Below are 21346 nucleotides of genomic sequence, written 5' to 3' on the forward strand. Positions count from 1 at the left end.
CTTTCCTTTCTTCTTCGGATCGGGAAGAAGGCTGAGCTTGCGTCAGTAATATCTGGAAAAGCCCGAGGGTTGCAGAAGCGTATGCAAATGACGCGCGAGTACATAAAAGCAGGATCTGAATGGTTTTGCGTTACCTCTGTTACTCGCGTTTCGATAAACCTCCTCCCGCGTGCTTGCATTACGCGTGAAAATGTGTTTTCATATTCCCGGATATGCTTTTCTCTGATTTAACCGGATCTATGAGCCCTCGTCACATCGTGCATCACGTTGATACGCGAGGCAAAAATACGTCGGTTCTCTTAGGACGAAAAGAGAGGAAAATATGGTCCCGTTGGAAATTTATTCTTCGAGATAATTCATACTGTTCCGATATCGTCTATCGTTATTCATGGGATATGGAAATACACCGGGTGAAAATTAAGCTATCCTCCTGTTATTAATTGCAAATGAGGATGAATACAAATTTCGCAAACTATTCGAACACTGGATTTCTATTAAGCTGTTACACAAATTCTGGATCTAGTAATGTTACTATATGCATACAAGGTGTTTCGTAAGCGATGCAAGTGGAAAATCGTAGCATTATTGCATGAAATATCAGAGAAGCTTGTCATTCGTAAAACATCGAAATTATTTAAAGTCAAAGTTACGAGATTCTCATATTTCATTCGATGACCTACGAGCGAGCAGTTCTCGAGGATGAGTCTCGAATTAATTACGTTCTTCCAGCATGTTACAGTGCCACGTGTTTACATCGTTTCTCTTATTAATTTCCGCGAAGCGTATAATTCAGCAGCGGATTCGTTCTTCTTCCCTCTCGCGTGTATTTTCACGAGATTTCAGCGTCTCTTTTCTTTGCGTACAACAGCCTTTCCTCGCGGCGGTAAAATAGTTGGGAAAAAAGAACATATTTTCCGACTATTCCCTTATTTTCCGCACTCGTTTCTTTCCTACCGTTCTCTCGCGTTCTATACAATTTCGCCATAACATTAATTACCGCGATTCCATTAGCGGTTCACGGTGTCTGGATAATATACTCCACGTAATTAAAAGATCGACAAATAATCTTGATCAAATAACTGAGATTAATATCGCGATACGAGCAAAATTGTGTACGATTTTTTTCCTTCTATTTGCGCTCTTACATTAACACGATAATTAAGCTATTTTGGTACTCATTTAAATCTCGAGAAGACTGAATACTACGAGCCATCATAAGCAATCAGTTTCCTTTATTACCGTTTCATTCGTTTCGTTTCGAATTTTCAGCGGTCGAGAATTCGCGATTCACCGGTGCAATTAAAATTTAATGCCCGCATATAATTCGGAGCCTGAATCCATTAACACGGTGAATTTTACGTGGCCAGACCGATTACACGTGGATCCTCTTTCAGCGATTAAAAATAATTCTCATTTCATTAGAACACCGTTCCACGGAGTGGACCGTGCTATTCATTGGCCAGTTACTAGCGTACTTGAAATTTACGAGCTCTTTTCATCATGTGCACCATTTACCTGTACGTGTATGTGCAAAAACCTTTCGAATAAAAGAATAAAAAAACCAGAAAATAGAGACTCGAAGCTACAGCTCGTGAAAATCAGCAAAATGTTTCGGCCACTTTTCACGTGGTCATCATGCGCCATAGTCGAAGTGCATTTTCCGACGGGCTCGTGAAAAAATATATTTTTTTGCCTCGTTTTGCGTTCGATTATGCTCGCGTCAATGGATGGCCGTGTTTTAAGCTATATACTATCTTCTCTCTTTAGAAATTAGCGAACAGGGCTGAAGAGGTTTCCATACAAAATGGTCCGTGCAAGTGGAACTAGTCATTTTTTTTAATTGTACTTAGAAAAGTGAATTCGACTTATATTCATATGAAAAACCACCCCTGGCTTTTGAATAAATATTTTGCAAAATGGGTAGGAAATATAAAGGGTAAAAGCTGAATTGTTTTAAACTCAATTAAAAACATATTTTGGTCCAATGACTTTCTTCAATTAAATCGTTGAATATGAGCAGGTGGGACGGAAGAGAGAAACACGAGTTTCACATATTGTTAGCTCTGGTGAGTCGGTTACGAAGCGATTACACGCATTAACGTTAATGCACATTCAGCTTTAATAAATATCAAAGCTCGTATATACGCATGTTTTAGCAATAAACGTTGAAATTAACACATCTTAAAGTTGCGGGTCGCTTAAAAAATACACAAGATCCATAATAAACGAACACTTTATTTTCGTAACATTTACACAGAATTTCTTTTTAACAAAATACATTAACGAGATATTCGTTGCTAAAGTGCTCTTAATGGAACGTCTTCGTTGCGTTGAATGTGAAAATGTAAAGGATGCAACAGGGATGCAGTGGCGAATGTATGAATTAAAAAAAAATTACTTTTTATAGTATCTTAATTTTATCAAATTTTCATAATTTCGGTAAATAAATTTTCAAAAAAGATTGCAAAATATATTTCCACATATTTCGTTGGCTTCCGGATCCACCGCTGCATAGTCGCGAAAGTTATTTCTCAGGTACGAGCAGAGAAATCCCATTCCCGTTAAGATTAAATTTCTAACGTGTGAACTCTGCCTCTTACCTTATAATTTATCCGTGGCGTGTTTGCATTACTTGCGAATCTGCCAGCGTGTGCGGTTGAGAGGTTAGGGAACGGTCGACGGAACACGCTGATCCTAGAAAACCTGTCGCACGTTCGCCAGAAGCTTACGTATTCACGGATAGGTGAACTGCAACATCAGCTTATTCGACGATCTCGCCAGCTTCGACGTCTCTTTTCACCGCGATCGTTATTAACTTTACACCCGAGCACGGTGTAATAATGTGACTCGATTCAAATATTGCCGCGAGACCAATGAAACAATGACTAGTTCCCGCCATGTTGAACAATACGAGCTACGCTAATCGTGTTCGTTTTTTGAAACGAGCTTTTAACATTGAAATACGATTTCATTTATCGGTTATTTATCATATTGAATTATTGTATCGCGAAAGGGATAATGTATCTCGCATTAGTCTTAATATGATTCTTTTATAACGTCATTTGATTGACGTAGTAAGGTTAGCAGTGGACAGTCACGTTCCCGCGTTCTCCGGTGCACCGGATATCGTGTTTCATTTCTGCCCGCGTGCCAATCCTGCCAGTCACTATATTCCGTGTGAAAACAGGCTCGTGCACTTTAGACACACTCGCGTAGCGAGTTAACAGGCGTCGTTATTAATTTTCCATGCGAGCATGTTACAATTTTGGAGCGTGGACTTAAGCACGGACCGGAAGAGACGATCGTGTTGCGTCGGTCCTTGTCGCGATCGCGCCACCGAACTGAAACTATCCTCGTTGCGCGCGCAACGCGTGCTGTTGACCCATCGTCATGGCAACCGTGCGACGAGTCTACACTCATCCAAGGTGGATGGACTGAACAGAAGTCAGTGCACGCGCGGATGTCAAGCCGTATTGTTCTCAGTCTCGTGCTAACCCCTTCGTGACGTTTCACCTTTCTCGCGGCTTTCGTAGATCAGTTTATACAGTGCTTGTGTTCTCTGTCAACTAGCAGATCAACCGGTTGGCCGCTGGATTCGCGGGGTCAGATTTCGTCGCAGCTTGAGGGATCATGGAGTGACTGGTCAACGGCTGAATAATGAGGCAAGTGGCATTTTATAATTTTCTCCATTTACCGGCGTTTATGAGCTAGCCATCTCGAACAAGGTTAGGTTAGGTTGTCTCGGTGCTGGTGCGTTAACCAAGCGACGAGCATAGATTGTTGACTAATGTTTAGTTCCCAAACTGCAAATTTCACACGATAAAACTATTCAATTATTGGAAATATTATTATTTAGAAATGCAATCAAAAAAATCAGGAATCGTATGAGATATCGATACGAGGGAAAATGAGGTGTAGAAATGAAAATGAGTGCGTTCTTGAGTAGTCGAGCGGTCAAGTAGTATAAACCGCGCGAAAAAAAGAGAAATGGCGGACCTCGAACGATACGAATCAAGTATTCTCGTGAAATATCGTTACGGAAGGAATATAACCATGTATATTTTAACGCTCGTAAGATAAAACTGTCTCTTCCAGACGACATCGTGTCGAGGCAGGATGCTAATGGAAACGAATGTTTCTCAAGTGCTTCGGCTCTGTCAACCATCCGTCGAGTGATTCGTTCTGCTTTTAGTTTTGAAGATCGGGTTAGAAGAGAGTGGCGTTTATCAGGTTACGATGAAAGCATCGTTATCCTAAATGCACTTTCGCGATTTTTTTTTTTTACAACCTACGTCGTTTCGATTTTGGTTAGATGGAAAAGCCTTTCATCGAACCATCGACCCCTTTTAAATCTCGTTGTACGTGTAGATGTTGCTCACGCTTTTTATGGGTTATAGACTTCTACATACATAGCACTGTAAGAGCTATAGCTCAAAGTGTTAAGAATCTTTGTTATCGCAGAATGCTTATTTTCCCTTGAATAACAGAAATTGTTAAAGAAAGCTCTTTGTTGGAGGATTTCAAAAGGAATAATATTTTAACGACCTCCTATCTACCCTTTTGCTAGTATTCTTAAACTCGCCCCTTTATATTTATATTATATGTGTATATTGGTATGTTGGTCTGTTCTAAACTACATAGTTTCAGTTATAAACAGTATTAAAGGCACGTAGTCTTCCGTTTAAAACATTCCCTCAAATTTCCATGTGCCAGAAGCCTAACTTCCGGTCTGTTGGAGTCACTCGCTTCAAGGTTACCCCCGTGAAGACGCTCTTCAGTCCAAATATTTCCTCTTCGAATAAGCGTTCCCTCGCTCGCTCCCTTTCGTTGGTTCCGGCTTTTGTTTTCGTTTCACCCCTTCAAAGGAATCCGTGGCTCAAAGCGAGTGACCGGCTTAGGAAAGCGTATTCTACGCACGATTCTGTTTCTGCAATTTGCATCTGTTAGAAGCAGCCTCGCTCGTCCATTCTCGACGTCCACAGAGAAATAAGGCCGTACGGTTTTTCCTTTCGTTTAAACAAATTCTCAACGCGATCGTAACGGATGGCCGTTTCAAGGAACTTTAATGCGAACTGAGAGTTTACGAGAGGGAAAAGTTCCGTTTGCAAGTTTGAGACGGTTACCGGTAACAGAGAGATGGAGGAGCGAGTCGATAGAATTGTTGCGTCGGGATTTCGATTCGAATTTATTGTTCGCCAGACCGTTCTGGTAGTATTTTTGTGTGATGTTTAACCTCCTGTTTTCCAGTATCCAGTTCCACCGGTGGTTTAATCGCGATAAACACGGCTGGTATTTCGGGCACGACGAAACTTTTATTTCCATAGTTGAAATCATAGAAGTTTCATTATTTCATGCAATTGGCTACAGAACAATTAGACAAAGAGTTACAATTATTAGGAACTTGTTATATTCGCTTTATTATTCAGTCAAAACGTTTTATTTTTGTTTATACTGAAAACAATTCTAACAAATTTACAAGCAGCAATCCTTGTTTGCTCTACCGTGGAAATTTTGCCTGAAGTCGGCAGCTCGATTCACTTACAGGAACTCAAATATCTTCCAGGATATACCTAATTAAAATGAAATTGTAGTACAGCCAGAATTGGCCTCTCCCAAATAATTAAGTTTCCTTGAGAGTTTTTGAGGCTTCCCTGGCTCGGTTTGTTACATTTGATACTGTTTCGAGATTTTCGGATGTAAGCCGTGTTCCGAAGGAACGCATTTCCAACGTTTTCCCGGCGTTGTAGCTGGCTTCATCAAGCTTCTGAGGACGCACTGATATTGGAGCTGGCTGCGATAGTGGCGAAATGTTTAGGATACTTTCCTTTTGGCCTCGGTTCACGCGAGAAATTCTTACAGTCTACTCTTTCCTATTCTTGGCTACGCGTTAGTTCGCAGCTGGGGGATATTCTTAAAGCAGCTGCAATCAGTGAAGGAAATAGAGAAAAATAAAATTTCAGCTTCCAAGCTTCAATTTCTAGGCTGAAATTAGAGAAATGAAAAGGGACGCGTTTTCCATCGACTTCCAATTGCGAAAGCTGTTTTGTCTTCGGGGTCAAAGAGAGCCTCGTCTTGTTATCGCGACAGACTGGCTGCTTCTCTTTTCCTAGTCTCTGTGATTTTTCTTTTTATTTCGTTTGCCGCCTCTGAAGTCACCTTTTTATTTCTACTTTCGTTGTCAACACGGAGACGAGGTGAAAAGAAAATCATTCGCGTGTGCGTAGCGCAGAAACGCGATTTGTCCTCTGAAAACTGCCGCCTCGTTGTCCCCCCAGCTGCATTCTGTCTCGTGTCATCTCGACGACGACAACGATTTCGATGGCACGCCGATCGACTGCATTTATTTAGACTCACGCGATGCCCGGCTCTATTATTGGACAGCATTTCGTTCGAGCCACGGCTCGATCGACAGAATAATGAACGGCAGGGATTAAGATCAGCCTCGTGGATAGGCGTTCCATTATTGAACAGGGGATAATGAGATCGTTCGAATATTATTTAGTTAATTGGTCGTGGATTTAAATCGTTTTAACGTTGGACGATGATCGCGCGGTTTTGTATCGGGGAACGATTTAAGGGTGAAAAAGATTCGAATTCTTGAATTTTATCAAATATATTTGTCGAAGAGGAAGCGCTGGAAGAACAGAGTCCTTCGATTTTCGATTTCCTTCGAAAATTAACATCCCAAGATATGATCAACGGGGGACGGTAATATTTACACGAAGATTTGGATCGTTTCCAATCCGAGTAAACTGACTCGGTTTTTCCCCCCCGATGCCAGATAGGAAACCGTAAAATTAATTTTTTACGTTCTCCCTCGTGAAACGTAAGATAGAAAAAATTCGGTGCATTCGCCGTCTCTGTTATTAATATCTGGTTTGAATAAATTGTTTTTACAATTTAGAGGCACGAGATGTCTCAAAAATACTTTATCGTTTAAACATGAAAGAGAAACGGAGTTATAGTGGATTAAAGAAGAGCAGGATGTTTGATTATCACGCGCGAGTAACGACGAGCGCATAGGAGTACGTTTGGTAGGCAAAATAACAGCAAATATTTTCGAACGGTTCGTGACCGGACGATTTTTCAAATATATTTGACCAAACTATCCGCCACGCGAGTTTTCCGTCGTACTATTTGCAGCGGTAGACAGTAGAGAAAAGCTTTAAGCTCGATCTGGCATCGGACCAATTTCGCGTCGATCGACGGTAGCGCGCGTTTCACGTTCGCCTCGCGACGTAGGGGTTGGGCAGGTGGTAACTGAAAAAAAAGAGGGGAAAAAAAGGAAACGGAGGTCGTGAATAATCCCATTGGCGTGTAATCAGTACACGGAAATGTCCCAGGGCGCTTTAATAAACCGATACCAGTATTTTTACCAAAGAGCCTTTGATTTACCTTTCGATCTCGCTCGTTTGGCTCATCGACAACGATATCTCCGCGACGGAAAAAATGAAAAATGAACCCTCCTACCGTGCCCGATACAAAAGTTGAATTAATATTCGATCGACTATTGGCGGCTCTCTTTTGTGTGTTTCTGCTTTGTTACGCGTCGGATCGCGCTAGCAACAATTTGATTTTTCATATAAATGCAAATAATTTTTGTTTGACGCTGTTGTCGCGGTGTCTTTCGGCATTAAAATCCATTAAGTCGATCGGACAGTTTTTATTTTCGAAGGGAAACGAGTGAATTTTTCCGAATTATTTTAACTACAATTTTATGTTTGTTATATTCTGGGAATTCTCTGTTTGCCGGTAATTCTCTGCTCTTTATTTAAGCAAAAAATTGTGTGCGATGGGTTAATACAATTTGTGCAATGTTGATCAATTCAAGTGGTTATTTACATGGGTCCTCTGTATTTTTGCTACGCGATTTAAACATTATACAAGGTTCTACTGGGTCGAATATGTGCTCGGCCAAACGAAAATGCAAATTTATTCGTTGATATGATAATATGCGTACAAATTTACAATGCGTCAAAGCAATTATGTTACCTTTCCGCAGGCGTTTTTAATTTTCCCTACGATCTGTAATTCTTATACTGATTTCGTCATGAAACAACTTTTTAAAAAATATTTTTTTTCAATCCAGAAGAGATTCCACGTTGACGCTAAAAATTTTCGAATCGCATGTTTCAATTTCTAATAAAATGGAAAGAAAGAAAACGGATCGAAATGTTATTACGAAAGCTTGCGATCTTTCTTTTCTTACAATTAGTCGTTGGTACCGGAAGGGATTCCACGAGAATCCCCTTAAGGTGGGAAGATCTCGCGACGCGTAACCTCGAAGGACCGGCTTAATTCACAGAACATAATTAAACAGCCTTAAAGCTTTTCATTTCGTGCGTTAATTCCACCTTTTATCGGCGGCTCGTTTCGTGCGCCTTTTTAAAATATCCAACGAACTTTGGACGTTAGCGGGAACGTTGAATAACGCGTCGACGAGCGAGAAAATTTCCGCGTTGGAATCTTGATTACCGGGTTAACGTTCAAAACGTAGGTTCACCCTTACTTTCAACACTTGCCGGCTCGTTACACTAATTAAAAAGGGACAAAAGAATTCTCTGTCAGTAGAGCGGTTCGCGTTCAGAGCAAAAGTTAATCCCTGAGTTGTACCCTCTCTGGCTAGTTAGATTAATTAATAAAGAAGTATAGATTTTTCTATCGGTGGTAGCGTAACGTTGAAACGTTGTATTTTCGGGTCGCAACGAAACACTGTATGCAAAAGCTTGCCGTTAATTATTTAAAGCTTGTTTTGGAGAGCGGGCGAAATTCAGTTTGGAGGGGCGCGGTAATTTCAATTGTAATAAGGTTATCTGGTGCAGCGTAGAACAGTAATTCGAAGGATGCCGGCTGCCCGAGTAAATTTCGACCAACACGTGCGTCCGCACAGATGTTACCGAACGACGACGTAGTATATAAACTTGGAATTTAGAGTATGATGGAAACAGTGCGCAATCGGTACACGGTATCAAGAGCTTCCAGTTACAGTTGCGTTGCGGTATTACAACGGGGTTAGACGTTACCCCTCTTACGATGTAAATCCATCATATTTCCACGGCAACAACTAGACGAAATTGCCTTGTCCATTGTTATTAATGTTACCCAATGGATTGTACGCTTTCGACCGGTTATCATTTCTATGGAATATCGGTTATTCGTGTTTATTACTACAATTACTAACTTGCCTTCTACATTCATCATCGTAGACTGTTAATTGGATTCCTCGTTATTTAAATTAGGTTTCCATCTTTAACATTCTACGTTACTAATTAGATCGACGATGTTAATTGGGTCTGTTTGTTCGATGTATTATTTGTTAATTAACTCGAACGTAAGTTTCTCCTTTTGCTGTTTCAGTTATTGATCTATGCAAACATCGAAGTATCCTGTAGAGAGGAAAACAAGAAGGTCGACCGAAAAACAAGCGACCTCTTCGATAATCGGAAATCGGTGGCGATCGTTAAATTTCCATGCAAAGTAAAATGTATCTTCCGTAATCTGGAGACCTTATTTTCGTATCTGCGATCGCTCGCTTTCCATCCGGTGGAGGGTGGAAGCGAGGGCGGCAGAGTTGCTCTCGATGGGTCATAGATAGCCAGGTCAGGAGGGTGGAAGGAGGGTTAGCCATGGCAGGGATAAAAAGGGGATTAAGATGCGGATTCCTCCGGCCCCGTTCTTCCGTGTAATTGTAAACTTGTATTCGCGCTGGCCATAAATTTCGCCGCTGGCGGGGCTTACTTTTAAAATTTAGTATTCGCGCGTACAGTTGGCCGACTGGAGGCCCTATTGTACGCCCGGCGCCGCCAGAAAAGTCTAAAAAAGTTGGAGTAATTCTATTGCCATGGCCGTGCTTGATGCATTGATAAGGAAAGTTGCGGAACGCCTTTTGTCTCGACACTCGAGCTTTTTGTCGCGTTCGCGCGCGGTCACAGAAGAACACCCGGAACTTTCGCGGCCAACTTAATGAATATTTCTTTTTACCATTCTTCTGTACACTGTCTCGTACTTCTTCCAAGTTTCGTTGCTCCGTTTCAGTTCGTTTTTAGGGGAACGATATTAGCGAAAGACCTGCGGCGATATAGCAAACGTTCGTCCTATTCTCACACGTCGAAAGTGATTTTTTCGTTTCGCTCCTCGAAATTCCGGCGTTCTCCGTTCGCGTAGAAAACGAAATCTGGTAGGAGTCGATGCCGGGCGGCATAATTTTCGCGAACGCGACGTTTCCACGCCACCCTTACCAACTTGCCCGGAGAAAAATGTTCTTTCTTTAATGACGTGTCAGGGCCGCGAACTTAGGGGGTCTGCTTTCTATTAAAACTTACTCGGAATTGTTTTCCCACGACGAACCCTGGTTCCCGCCCCGGCCCGGAGTAAAATTGCTCACCGTGATTCTCATCCCGACACGACGACGATGTTTAGAAGCGTTGACGAACGAGCTGCGTCGAGATGACCAGCATCCTTCCAACTTCGCTTTATGGCTAATTGAAAATAAAGAATTTACCGAGCTTGCGGCTTGGATGGTTTATAGACAAGATTAAATTGGATTAGATCGTAACTTGTAGTACCTACCTAATTATTATTTAACATTACTAGATTCGCTGTTTATCGATATTTCGCTCGAAAATAAATACACACTTCGCTAATTGATCGGACTCGGGTCCCGTTTGCTCGAGTCAGTGCAAATATTGAACCTGATCCTGTTCTCTCTATCAACGCTGAAATACAGATACACACGCGTGTAATAAAACAAATCGTTAGCAATAATACTGGCCCGTTTAGCATTACTCTATTAAATGAATCGGCCCTTGAATTTAATTTAATCAATTTCAAATAAACATCGTAAATTGCAAGTTATTTTGATTTCAAGCATATTTTAACAGAATCAATTTGAACGTTTTATATCAGGACGCGTCTTACTCGACACGTTCAGCTATTGTTCGCGACAAACAACGCGGAAACTACTTGTATTTCCTCGAAAATTCTCCTACGACCTCTACGCGAGCGTTTAAAAAGAGAAAACAAGAATGGAAAAAAAAGGATAATCGGAAGCTTTCCGCTCGAGCAACCGAGAAAATCTTTCCTCGTTCTCCGCAACAGATTCCTTGCCATCAAGAGAAGCGAGCTGGCGAGAAAAGGAGGGAAGGTACGGTTAGAAAAGAATATTCTCAGGAAGAGGAGAACGTAAATATCAGAGTGAAGACACCCCCTCGTAGGTGGCAAAAGAGCCGATCCCCGCCAACCTAACTGCTTTTCCACCGTGTGGCAATAAACATCTCTCTCTCTCTCTCTTTCTCTCTTTTTATCTTTCTTTCTCGACCAACGCGAGATCTGGCGAAAGAAACTGGTTTCCCGCCACTTTTTCCTGTCTTCTTCGCTCACTATTTTCTTCCGTTCACCCCTTCCGGTTAGATGGCCAACCTCGACGCGTTGAATTCCTGGCTACCTTAAGGGTGGATTTCCGCCGTTTCAATCCTAGAAATGGACGCTATTTGCTGGATATTTTTCTCGAAAATAACAGTCTTTCGAAATACGTGAAAATTTCACGACTCGGGAGTTTCAGCTCGCAAGATAAAATTCTGTCTAACCAGGCAAGATAAGATTGACCCTTTTCTGTTTACGGTAAAAAAAATGAAAATTCCTGCTTGACCCTCTCGTTGCCGGAGAACATCGGAGAAAACAGCTGCAAGAGTAACAACGAGATAAACGATTCTCCTCGAGCGACGTTATGGTATTAGAGAGGTAGGGGTAGTTTGCGGAAAGAGGGTGGGTTCGTCTTGTTCCACGACGATATCCTCGAGACACGGAATTCACCGAGAGCGGTCTGGCGACGGGATTATAAAAATAAAGTTTCGCGCTTGTTCTGGTCGGTTGATGGGCGAGCTGCGAAATTGGCTCGCGGCGGGGGGTGAACGCGAATGTCGTTGAAGGGGCGAACGGCTCGAATCCGTGGGATTTATCGTTTTCGATTATGTGCCCCGGTCGGGGAGCACGAATTGAAACGACGCCGGTTAATTAAACGGTTTCGAATTAAGCGGCCTCGTAGATATCTCGTCGTGTTGCATCGCAAAGGGACGCTTTTTCTTTTTTTCATTATTTAGCGTTGTTGCTGGGAGAGTATTAAACCTTCCATCACCGAGTAAATTGGAAATGGTTCTATTGCAGAGTAAAATTTTCAAGAAGATTCTTAGTTAAATTTGAAAATGAACCCGATCGCAGTGCTAATAATAAATTTATTTCGCTTACTTCATTAATCGTGTTCATGTAACACACGGCAATAAAAAAATACGTTTCAGACATCGCGGGCGGAATAAAAAAGTCTGGGGAAACTTGTTAAGAACATTGAATGTTGAAGCTCGTTGGCGCGATCTTCCGACGAAGGCAGAAGTTAGAGGAAAATTCGTCGGGAAAGTTTGTCGAAGGTCGAGCAAAGTGTTTTTCGAATCGATTCGGAGTGCACCAGGGGCAAAACAGCGACTCACAGTCGTCGAAGACAAGCAAGGAGGCGTTTCAATGAAGGAAACTACGCGATTCGTTAACCAAATGATTTCGCAAGGCCGACCCTGATGGCCCTGATGGCCCCGGGGACCAACAGACTCGAACAACTTTAACTTCCGTTCATCTCCGTTGCATTATTGCGAGCCTCGTTAACGCTTATCGTACTCGCCAACTTGGCTGTACTCGAATTTGAAGATTGACTAAACGATTGTCGTGTTTCCTCGACGACTGGCTACGAAATTAGCTTGCCTAAGTTATCAGACTCGCGTTTCATCCGTTTAAAATTATTTATTTCAAAAGCTGGAAACATTGATCACATCTCGGAATATATGAAAGGAAAGAATAGTAGTTAAACGACTTTCCAGCACGCTTCATCAAACCGCGATTCGAAAAAACAAAAATTCCCACTCTCGTTCTCACAATCTTATAAAGAAAGTTGAAAAGTCGTAGGAAAGTTTTTTTTCCACCCTCGTTCGAACTTCTCGGAACCATAACGCACCCCCTCGCGGTCTTACCTGAAAGTATACGAGGGGCGGAAGCATGTTTAGGCGAAGACAGAATTCTTCGACGAACCGTGCTCGGGTAAAATAACTTGCCGGCCGTTGAATAAAATACAAACTTCATCCTGTTGGACTGTTCAGAGAATACGGTGTAATTTTTGCTAAACGAGTCGTTTTCCTGCTGGTGTTTACCAAAAAACTTGCCGGGGTTGGGGCGAAGGCTGGCGAATCTTGTTGGAAAGTTGTCGTATCTTGGCTGGCATAAATTTCAGGCCGGTTTTCTTCGCGAGCCGGCGATAAATGTTACGAAACAAGCTATTTCGTCGTTTCAACTCCTCGAGGAAAATTTCCAACCCTGCTCGCGGACGAAACCCGTGGAATTTGCAAGTAAATGAACGGCTACCAAAAAGCTTCGCCTTTGGCGGCAAACCGATTTCTTGGGTGCGCGAATTTGAAGAAAGTAACGAGGACGAAATTCAAGGAAAAGTAGGAAAAAGAGGTGAATCGAGAGGGTGAAAGGAGGGCTCTTCTGTCACGGCATTAATTAATCGCTTGAACTTTTAACGGAATCGTATTTCTTCCCTCACACCTTTTTCTCTTTAACCCCGTTGTTTTTCTTCTTTCTTCCCTTTCCTCTCAGTTCGTTCTACTTTTGGAGAAACAAATTCTTCGATTCTTTTTTCGCTTTCCTTTGACTTTGCACGTATTTTTTCTTTTTGCAATTTTTTGTCAAGGAGGCTCTTAACTCCTGTGTCTTGAGAACTGAAGAGTTTTGTTAACACCTAGACGATTCCTCTGTTCAATGCCTACAGCAATCAATCTGATAAATTATCGTATAACAACGTTAATCCGGAAACGAAAAGGAGGAACGAGTGGATGGAATAAGCGAGCCTTTGACAAAGACGACCGCGACTTTGTCGCTCGACCGACGTGGCGATAATTAATGTAATTAAGCCTGACGTGGTAACAGAAGAGGCAAAGGTATACAATGATTACGGCCGACTGTTCCGAGATTAAACGCCGAACGAGAAGGAAGAGGGAACGAGATTAAAGAGTCGAACGGCTGGATGGCGGGTTCTGAAAGGATCGAGAGGGTGGGGAATCTCGTTCTTCTTTAAATAGAATCTTCGCGGAAAGACTTAGGCGGGTGGTTCGCAATTAAAACGGCAATTAACGCGACTACGCGTTATTGAGGATCGTGAATTATCGTCGGACGAATAGCTTTAATAAATCGTTCTATTTCGAGCAGAAATGTTCAATTGTACGCGCGCGAAGAATGAAACGGGAAACGAACGATAGAACGCCAGGAGACGGACGGAGAGAGGTAGAGACAAAGGAAGTGTATTTTTCATTTCGACCAAGTTCCCCGCGCCAAGGATTCAGCAATTTGAATGACAATCAACGCGGTTTTACTTCACCCGGCCGGAATACGCCTACGCGGGATTATGCAAATCCGCGAGCTATAAAGGCGTCGCCATCGCCATCGCCTTTCATGCGAGTAAACCCTATGGCGGCTCAGATGGAAATCGAGCTGCCATTGGCAACAAAAATACCCTCGTCTTCGATCGTTCGGTAAATCAGACGGTGTTTCAATTTTTTATTATGGACTAGCGTGTAATTCCTATTAAGTATTCTGGTAAAAATTCTGTTAGTGGAACCTAGCACAGTTATCATCGTCATAGTTCACCAGTTAAGTAGTCGTGAAATTCACTTGGAGGGGCTATTTTTTCACGTAGAAACCATAAAGTGAACGGGGTGGATGCATTGTTCAGGTTTTAGCGAAGGTGTATCGTGGCCGGCTCGGCAGGGCGGAGGAAACCTTAGGTATACGATAAGGTAACTGTGTTCTCGCAGTCATTTGTCGCTGGAAAGGCGTACAGCGTGACAAGAGAGTAAAATTCTCTGCCTTCTTCTCGGTTGGCAGTGCGAGAAACGTCGGGTAGGACATTAATTTCCGGTCTCTCGTTCGTCGAGAGCTTCCTTTTTATGACCATCTTTATGTAGCTGCGACTGAATGAGCTTGAAATTACGTGAGCTCTCTCTATCGCCAGGTGCATGCGAAATGAGCCAACTTCCTATTTCTTTCTTTTCTCTTTCGTTTTTCTTTCGCTACAGGTGACGCTAACAAGGCACCATTGTGGCATAATTATTTACCGCTGTACCGTGAAAATCTTCTCAGAATTTCCCTTCAGTCGATCGTTTTATTGAGATGGATATCTGTCGAGAGAATTTTATCCGTCAGGATACGTTTTGAAAAATACCCGAAACTGTTCGCAAAGTTAGTTTAACGAATCGTTTAAAGTTCGCTCGAAAGCAGATTAATCGCAACAGTTTGTTCAGTTACGGCGTATCGTATTTCGGTGCGCTGATTTTTACATTGTTCGCCAGAGGAAGTAGCGAAACCCTCAATTACCCTGGAAAGCACGAAATTTCGGCCACTTGTACCGATGTGTACCGGTAATTTGCTAGCAGCTAACTCCGTTCAGAACTCCACCCATTGTTCCTTTAATAGTTATCGAGCGAAGTATAAAGTCATCAGCACACCTGTCGGTTCTGATACGATGCAGCAGTTTCGATAGTCCGTTTCCGGGGATTTATACAGGAAATAATCGGATGCCGTCTTTCAACGGTATCTTCGGAATCGTCTTTTAGTCGAATAATCTTGTTTTCGTTCCTCTAATCGCATCCACTTTAGATCATCATCGATCGTTGTTCGATGTGAAAGCACAGAAATTCGAGTGAATTTAAATGAAAGTGGAGAATTTTTTCCAGCAAATGGCGCATTTCAAGAGTTATTACGCTTTCCTTCGAGTAAGGTTTATGTTACACGACGTACCTTAATGGTACTTAAATCGTCGACGACATAATTCAGTTCCAATAATCGTCCTGCTCGTTAATATGTCGTTTCCCCGATCGCGTTAATTCTACGATCGTAAGGTCCTGCATATCCTGAATCGATTACGAGATGGAGGTATAAAAATAATGGAGGAAGTTGAAGTAATTCTCTATTACGATGCTCTTTACGTTTCAAGAGAATCTTTATTGATCGTATAATTCGATCGAGTGTAATATTCGTGATAATACGTTTCGTAGACGAACGAGCGTGTGATTCATTGAACGATAGATGGATAGATAGAATTCTATAAACTAGTAGCTTTTCTATGAACCATATGTTAGTTTTAATAGGGATTTTCACTTGAAAATTTCCTCCTCAAGTCGTGCATTTACGAGGAGCATCGAGAGTCGGGTAGGAAAGAAACCGTCATTAAAGCTTCATCAGGGAGCCATGAAAAGCTCCTTTCTCGTATCTGGGAAAGAAACGTTCGACACGAGAAATAAATTACTTGGAAAGTGCACAGCGCGCCGGTGTAATTCACTGAGACCCGACAAAAAGGAGCCAATTGATCGCGAAAGATTTAGCAAACGTTCCGAGCGAAGTAAACACTCCGCAAGGTATTCCATGGGGGACGATAACTCCTCGCCATTCATAAATTACGGTTCGACGATTTATCAGAAACGATCGTCGAAATTCCTTGACTATGTCCCCAACGTTGAAAGAGCTACATTTCCTTTTGCCATCCAGTTCGCTCGCTGTTCCAATCATTCCAAACATAATTCACTACGAATGATCGTTAATGTCTCGCTTACCGTGGCTTCATTAATTTCACGCCAATTTCTCTGCGACTCTTGCCGCTGCTTTGGAAGCGGATAACGAGAAGATGGAAATGATGAAAGATAGATGGGCCAAGGGAATATAGTAATATAGGAACAAAGGTTTAATTATAGAGAAAATTAAAAGAGATTCTACGATTTCGTTTAATCGCCAAAATTAAAGCTACTTCAAAGAGATTTGTTCCAAATTATTATCACTACTGTTGCAATCGGTTCCCGCAGTAGTATAGACTTACAATGGTCCGACGGTGTAATAATCGATCGCGCTCCGATACAAAATAGAAAAAAATCGAATGATGGCTAGATACGGAGAATAAAAAAGAAGAGGAAGAAAACGCTTACGTAATAAAAAGGATATAACACGTGAAAACGGAAAATAAGAAAGATAGCAGAAGTACGGGAAACGTTAGGTAAAAGGAAAATGAGAAAAACAGAAGGAAGGTAGACGCCAGGAAAAAGGACTTTTCAAATAAACATAATAGAAAAGTAGAAATTAAAAGGGGACAAAGAAGCGGAGATACAGTGAATTCCCTGAAAATAGTAGAAAGCTTCCAAAACAAAACGTATAAACAGATAAAGTAACTTCCAGACCGGTTGGTCTAAAAAAGATCACGAGTTCAGTGGCCACGGGAGAAGAAAAATGAAAATGCAGCGAGGGGAAATGAAAGACTAAGCACAATAAGATCGTGGGAAAAACAGAAGGGGAAAGCAGTCGAGGCGGAAGAAACGTAAGAAGAAAGGTAGCCGGGGTAAGATGCTGCTCGATGCTAGAATGCAGAAACAGAGAGTTGTTAAAGGGGAGAAAAACAGAAACGCGTAGCGAGCGACAGATAAACAGCGAAGCGATAAGCAGCGGTGATAGAGAAGTAGCAAGACAAGGGATTCGGTAACAAAGAAACAAGATATACGCTTCGGGAAGAAAGTGGAAGAGCAATAAGGATCAGCGGAGGCACACAAGAGATACGGAGAGAAATGGGTGAAAGAGGGTTACCTACTAGCAAGGTGGGCGAAGTGTAAAGGGGTGCACAGGAGGAGGAGGGTAAGGAAGATAGAGAGAGATAGTCACTATCAATTTTCCTCTAATGGGAGTGCAGCAGCGTAACGAGGTCGTAGAGGAGAGGAGCCGGAGAGTGTCGCGAGCGATCGCACTCGCGGTAACGAACTCAGGACACATTGTGTCGGCGACGTTAATGACGTAACGAGAGAATCGACGACGCTGATGCCAGCTCGACGTCCTCCTCGGATTTTCCCTAAATTTACCACGATTGCCTCTTTAGACGACCCCTCTAGCAACCGCAGACCTGCGTGCCGACGTCGACGAGCTGACGTTCGCTTCCATCGTCTACCACGCTTCATGAAATTACTCGTTACAACATCTCGTATACGGTACGACGAGTATTTCTAATCAAATGAATCAGGGGAATTGTTAATGAATTTTGAAAGAAAAAAGGGGTGAAAATGCGATAAGGCGGTAGAACACGAGACGAGTGAAAAGCAGTGTCAGAGAATTTTTAAACTTTCCAACGATTGGTCTAAAGTGGTGAAATGGTGGTGGGTCGAATGGTATCGCAAACGAGCTGACGACGCTAATGACGTAACGACAGAGTCGCAGAGGGAGCACGACGAGCTTCGTTTTTCCGTGAATTTTCTCGTATCCGTGAAAACTACTGGTGCGTGGCGAGAGGGAGGAAACCCGGGGGAAAGTGAGCGATACGAAGCTGGAAATGGCTGACGTTTATGCCAACGTCACACGCCCGTTTGCCGTTTATACATTTGACAAATAAAATTTGCGTTACGACTGCGAATGGCAATTGTAAACGGGCCTCGGTACCCGTTGTCACGCGTTTCTCTTACGAGCCAACCCTCTGAAAGGGGTATACACAATAAAATTACGTCGTGCCAACGACACGTCGTTTTAGTCGTGTTCTGTATCGTATATATTGTCAGCAATCGGTGAACAATAGCTCAACTTTTCTAGTTATTCCACCAGAAATTTTCTAGAGCTAAATTTACATACTTTAGTAAGTAAATACTTACCCTTTGCAATTTTACTTGCTTAATTTTCATTTCTAAGATATCAAGCTTTTTATTTAATTGAAGGTAAGGCAGAGGAAATTCTTGAAAATATAAACGCACTGTAAGCACAATTCATTGCAGCAAAAAAGAAAAATAGATATTAAGCGTAGTTACACGCGAAACCATAAGCCTTACACTTGTACTGTGTCTTCTAATTATGAAAAGGACGTATATTCTTTTGTTCACACTTGTTTTGAGCTTAGTATCTTCTTGCAAAGCAACGTTTCCTGCACTTAGCTTTTCCAACACCATTTGGTAACTTTCTTTGGCTCAAATGGGACGCATGCACCATCTTGTTCAACATTTCTGAAACTGCAGTTTGCTCTTGAGACTGTCTCAGACTAATTAATTATAATTCATATTTGTTAGAATAATCCTTATTGTTAGGAAATGTCTGCCTTTCTCATTCATTACCGGAACGACAACATTCTAATTGATTTTATTTACTTTGAGTATTAGTACTTGAAATACAGCAGAGTAATTAGTTTCGAGGGTACAAAAATTGGCGGATTCATCAAAGAGTTTTGTATCCCATACACTCAAGACGCACCTACTGAATTGCCTCGGAAAAAAAGATGTTACACTCGTGGGGTTGGGCTTGAAGGGTGAAACGAGTGGGTGGAAGGTGTACTTGTTCGTACTTCCGCTGTAATTGAAGAAGATTTTACCTCGACGTTTTTACCACGCTCAAAGAGAGCTCCTTGTTTTCCGAGCGAACGCTTGAAACTTTATAATTAAAAAAATCGTAAAACGCTAAACTCTTGGTGAAAACCCTTTGTGCACGTAGGGACGTGTATAAAAATTGTACGCAAGCTGTCTCAATTTTATTTACAAAATTATTATCATCGTTTCAAACGCGTATGTATATCATAGTAAGCTTTAAATTGGTTAACACGAGTTCATTTGAAATATAATTTCATAAATCTCGAATACACGGTATCTTTTCCCCGCAATGGCTCGAATTAAGTGAAAAAGGTGGTCGATTAAAGGCGGAAGCGAAGAGGCGGTGGTTGGCAGGAAATGCGGTTAATTTCTCCAGCGTGCTGCGAAGCTCGACAAATATTCGCGTTTGAAAAATTCCACGACCGAACAGCCAGGCTAAACGGTCTCCTAGATTAAATCGAGTCTTGATTCCATTCTGGACGAAGGTATTTGCCCTATATTCTTCTTAGTAATAAAAGGAGGGAAAAAAGTATTAAGAAAGAACGGAAGTCTTCTTATGTTTTGAAGTTTCTGCCTCGAGGGTTTGACTCGTTGGAATTTACGGAGTATTCGTGCAATGCCACCTTCGCAGCCCTTGCCACCCTTCGGGTAGAGAAAAAAAACGTCACCCTGGGTAATAGTGTCAGCTAATGGCGATAAATCGCCATAAATGCTCCGGAAGTGAGCACTTTTATAAGAAATTCGTGATTCGAACACCTTTATTCTTCGTATTCTTGTTACTTTTAAAAATACAAGCCATCCCCATAGGATAGGGTAAATAGAAAAATTTGTAATGAAACGTATAACGTGTGAGAGATTCCCTGAAATCCAGATAGAAGGTTCCATTATAAACCACCAGGCGCATACGGTTCGTATTATTTCTGGTGTATAAAGTGTAATAATAATTTTCAGGCAATTACTGCTTTTTCACAACGATACGTTTAATTAGCGCACGAGCAATTTCAGCGGTTAGATTTTAATTTATTTCGAAGCAAAATATACCACGAGCGTGTTTATTCAAATAATTATTCCGATGCAATAATTACACGGCTGTTTTATTTCATTCCTCCTGTTAATTGAGAAACGATCGACAATCGAAATATCGTTTGCTTTTCGAACTTTCGAATATCGTTCAATTTTTCTCCAATATCCTTCGAGTCACGTTCAAACAATCGCTACTAAAATATTTAAACGGTCTAGCAAAAATGATACCTGCGTTTTTTCATAGAAAAGAAAGGAGAGAAATAACGAAACGGATTCGACGAGTCGGTAAAAGAAGAAAAAAATCGGAAAATTTTAGCCCGAGAGTTTGACTAATTTATCCTCTATTCTTTGGTGTTCAAATTTCCGGCTTTAATTTAGATTTTACAGTCGGTTCCCTTAACTTTCATAACTTTTTTCGCCAAGAGGGAAAAGGGAAACGATCGACCGCGTTACCGTTTGTGCTGGGCAAATGAAATACTCCTGCTGGAAAGCTAACCGGAAGTTGGCTACCATCTCCTTTCGAAACTGCAATTTTTATCGGCTCCGTCGAGCTTTACACTTCCGTTGCGACTCGACAGCGGTCTTTTGCATCGTTAAGATAAAAACAGGGATAACGTTATTAACTCGAAACGCGAGCAGCAACGTTTGATAAATATCATTTCTCGCATTAATGCCACCGGATATCGTTCTTTACTGGATGCTTCCGAAGTTCATGAAGTCGCAATTCATTTTTAAAACAGAGTTAAATGGAAAATCAAGAAACAGATGCTTTAAAAATTTGTTGGATTCTTTATTATAGCAGATATTTGCTTTGCTATCTGGTGTACCTGGTCATTTAAATACAAGTTCAAAATGGATTATTTAAAATTAGAATCGTGGAATGTTTCTGTAATTGATAATTATTATATTATCTATAT

At 41.7% G+C, this 21346-nt stretch overlaps 1 protein-coding gene across 3 annotated transcripts in view; it reads left to right on the forward strand.

Annotated features, from left to right (window-relative positions):
• Positions 1 to 21346, forward strand: part of LOC114878206 (protein rhomboid) — a 109201-nt gene that overhangs the window by 31173 nt on the left and 56682 nt on the right. Inside the window, exon 4 of one of the 3 annotated variants that reach the window (XM_046288111.1) lies at positions 3571 to 3662. In XM_046288111.1, the coding sequence (XP_046144067.1) occupies positions 3658 to 3662 (5 nt within the window). In that variant the 5' untranslated portion in view covers positions 3571 to 3657. Of the gene's footprint in view, positions 1 to 3461; positions 3663 to 21346 lie in introns of those variants that run through there. The other 2 variants (XM_046288110.1, XM_046288109.1) reach the window with 2 other exon arrangements.

This window comes from Osmia bicornis, chromosome 12 (assembly GCF_907164935.1).
Source record: "Osmia bicornis bicornis chromosome 12, iOsmBic2.1, whole genome shotgun sequence".
Taxonomy (NCBI): Eukaryota; Metazoa; Arthropoda; class Insecta; order Hymenoptera; family Megachilidae; genus Osmia; species Osmia bicornis.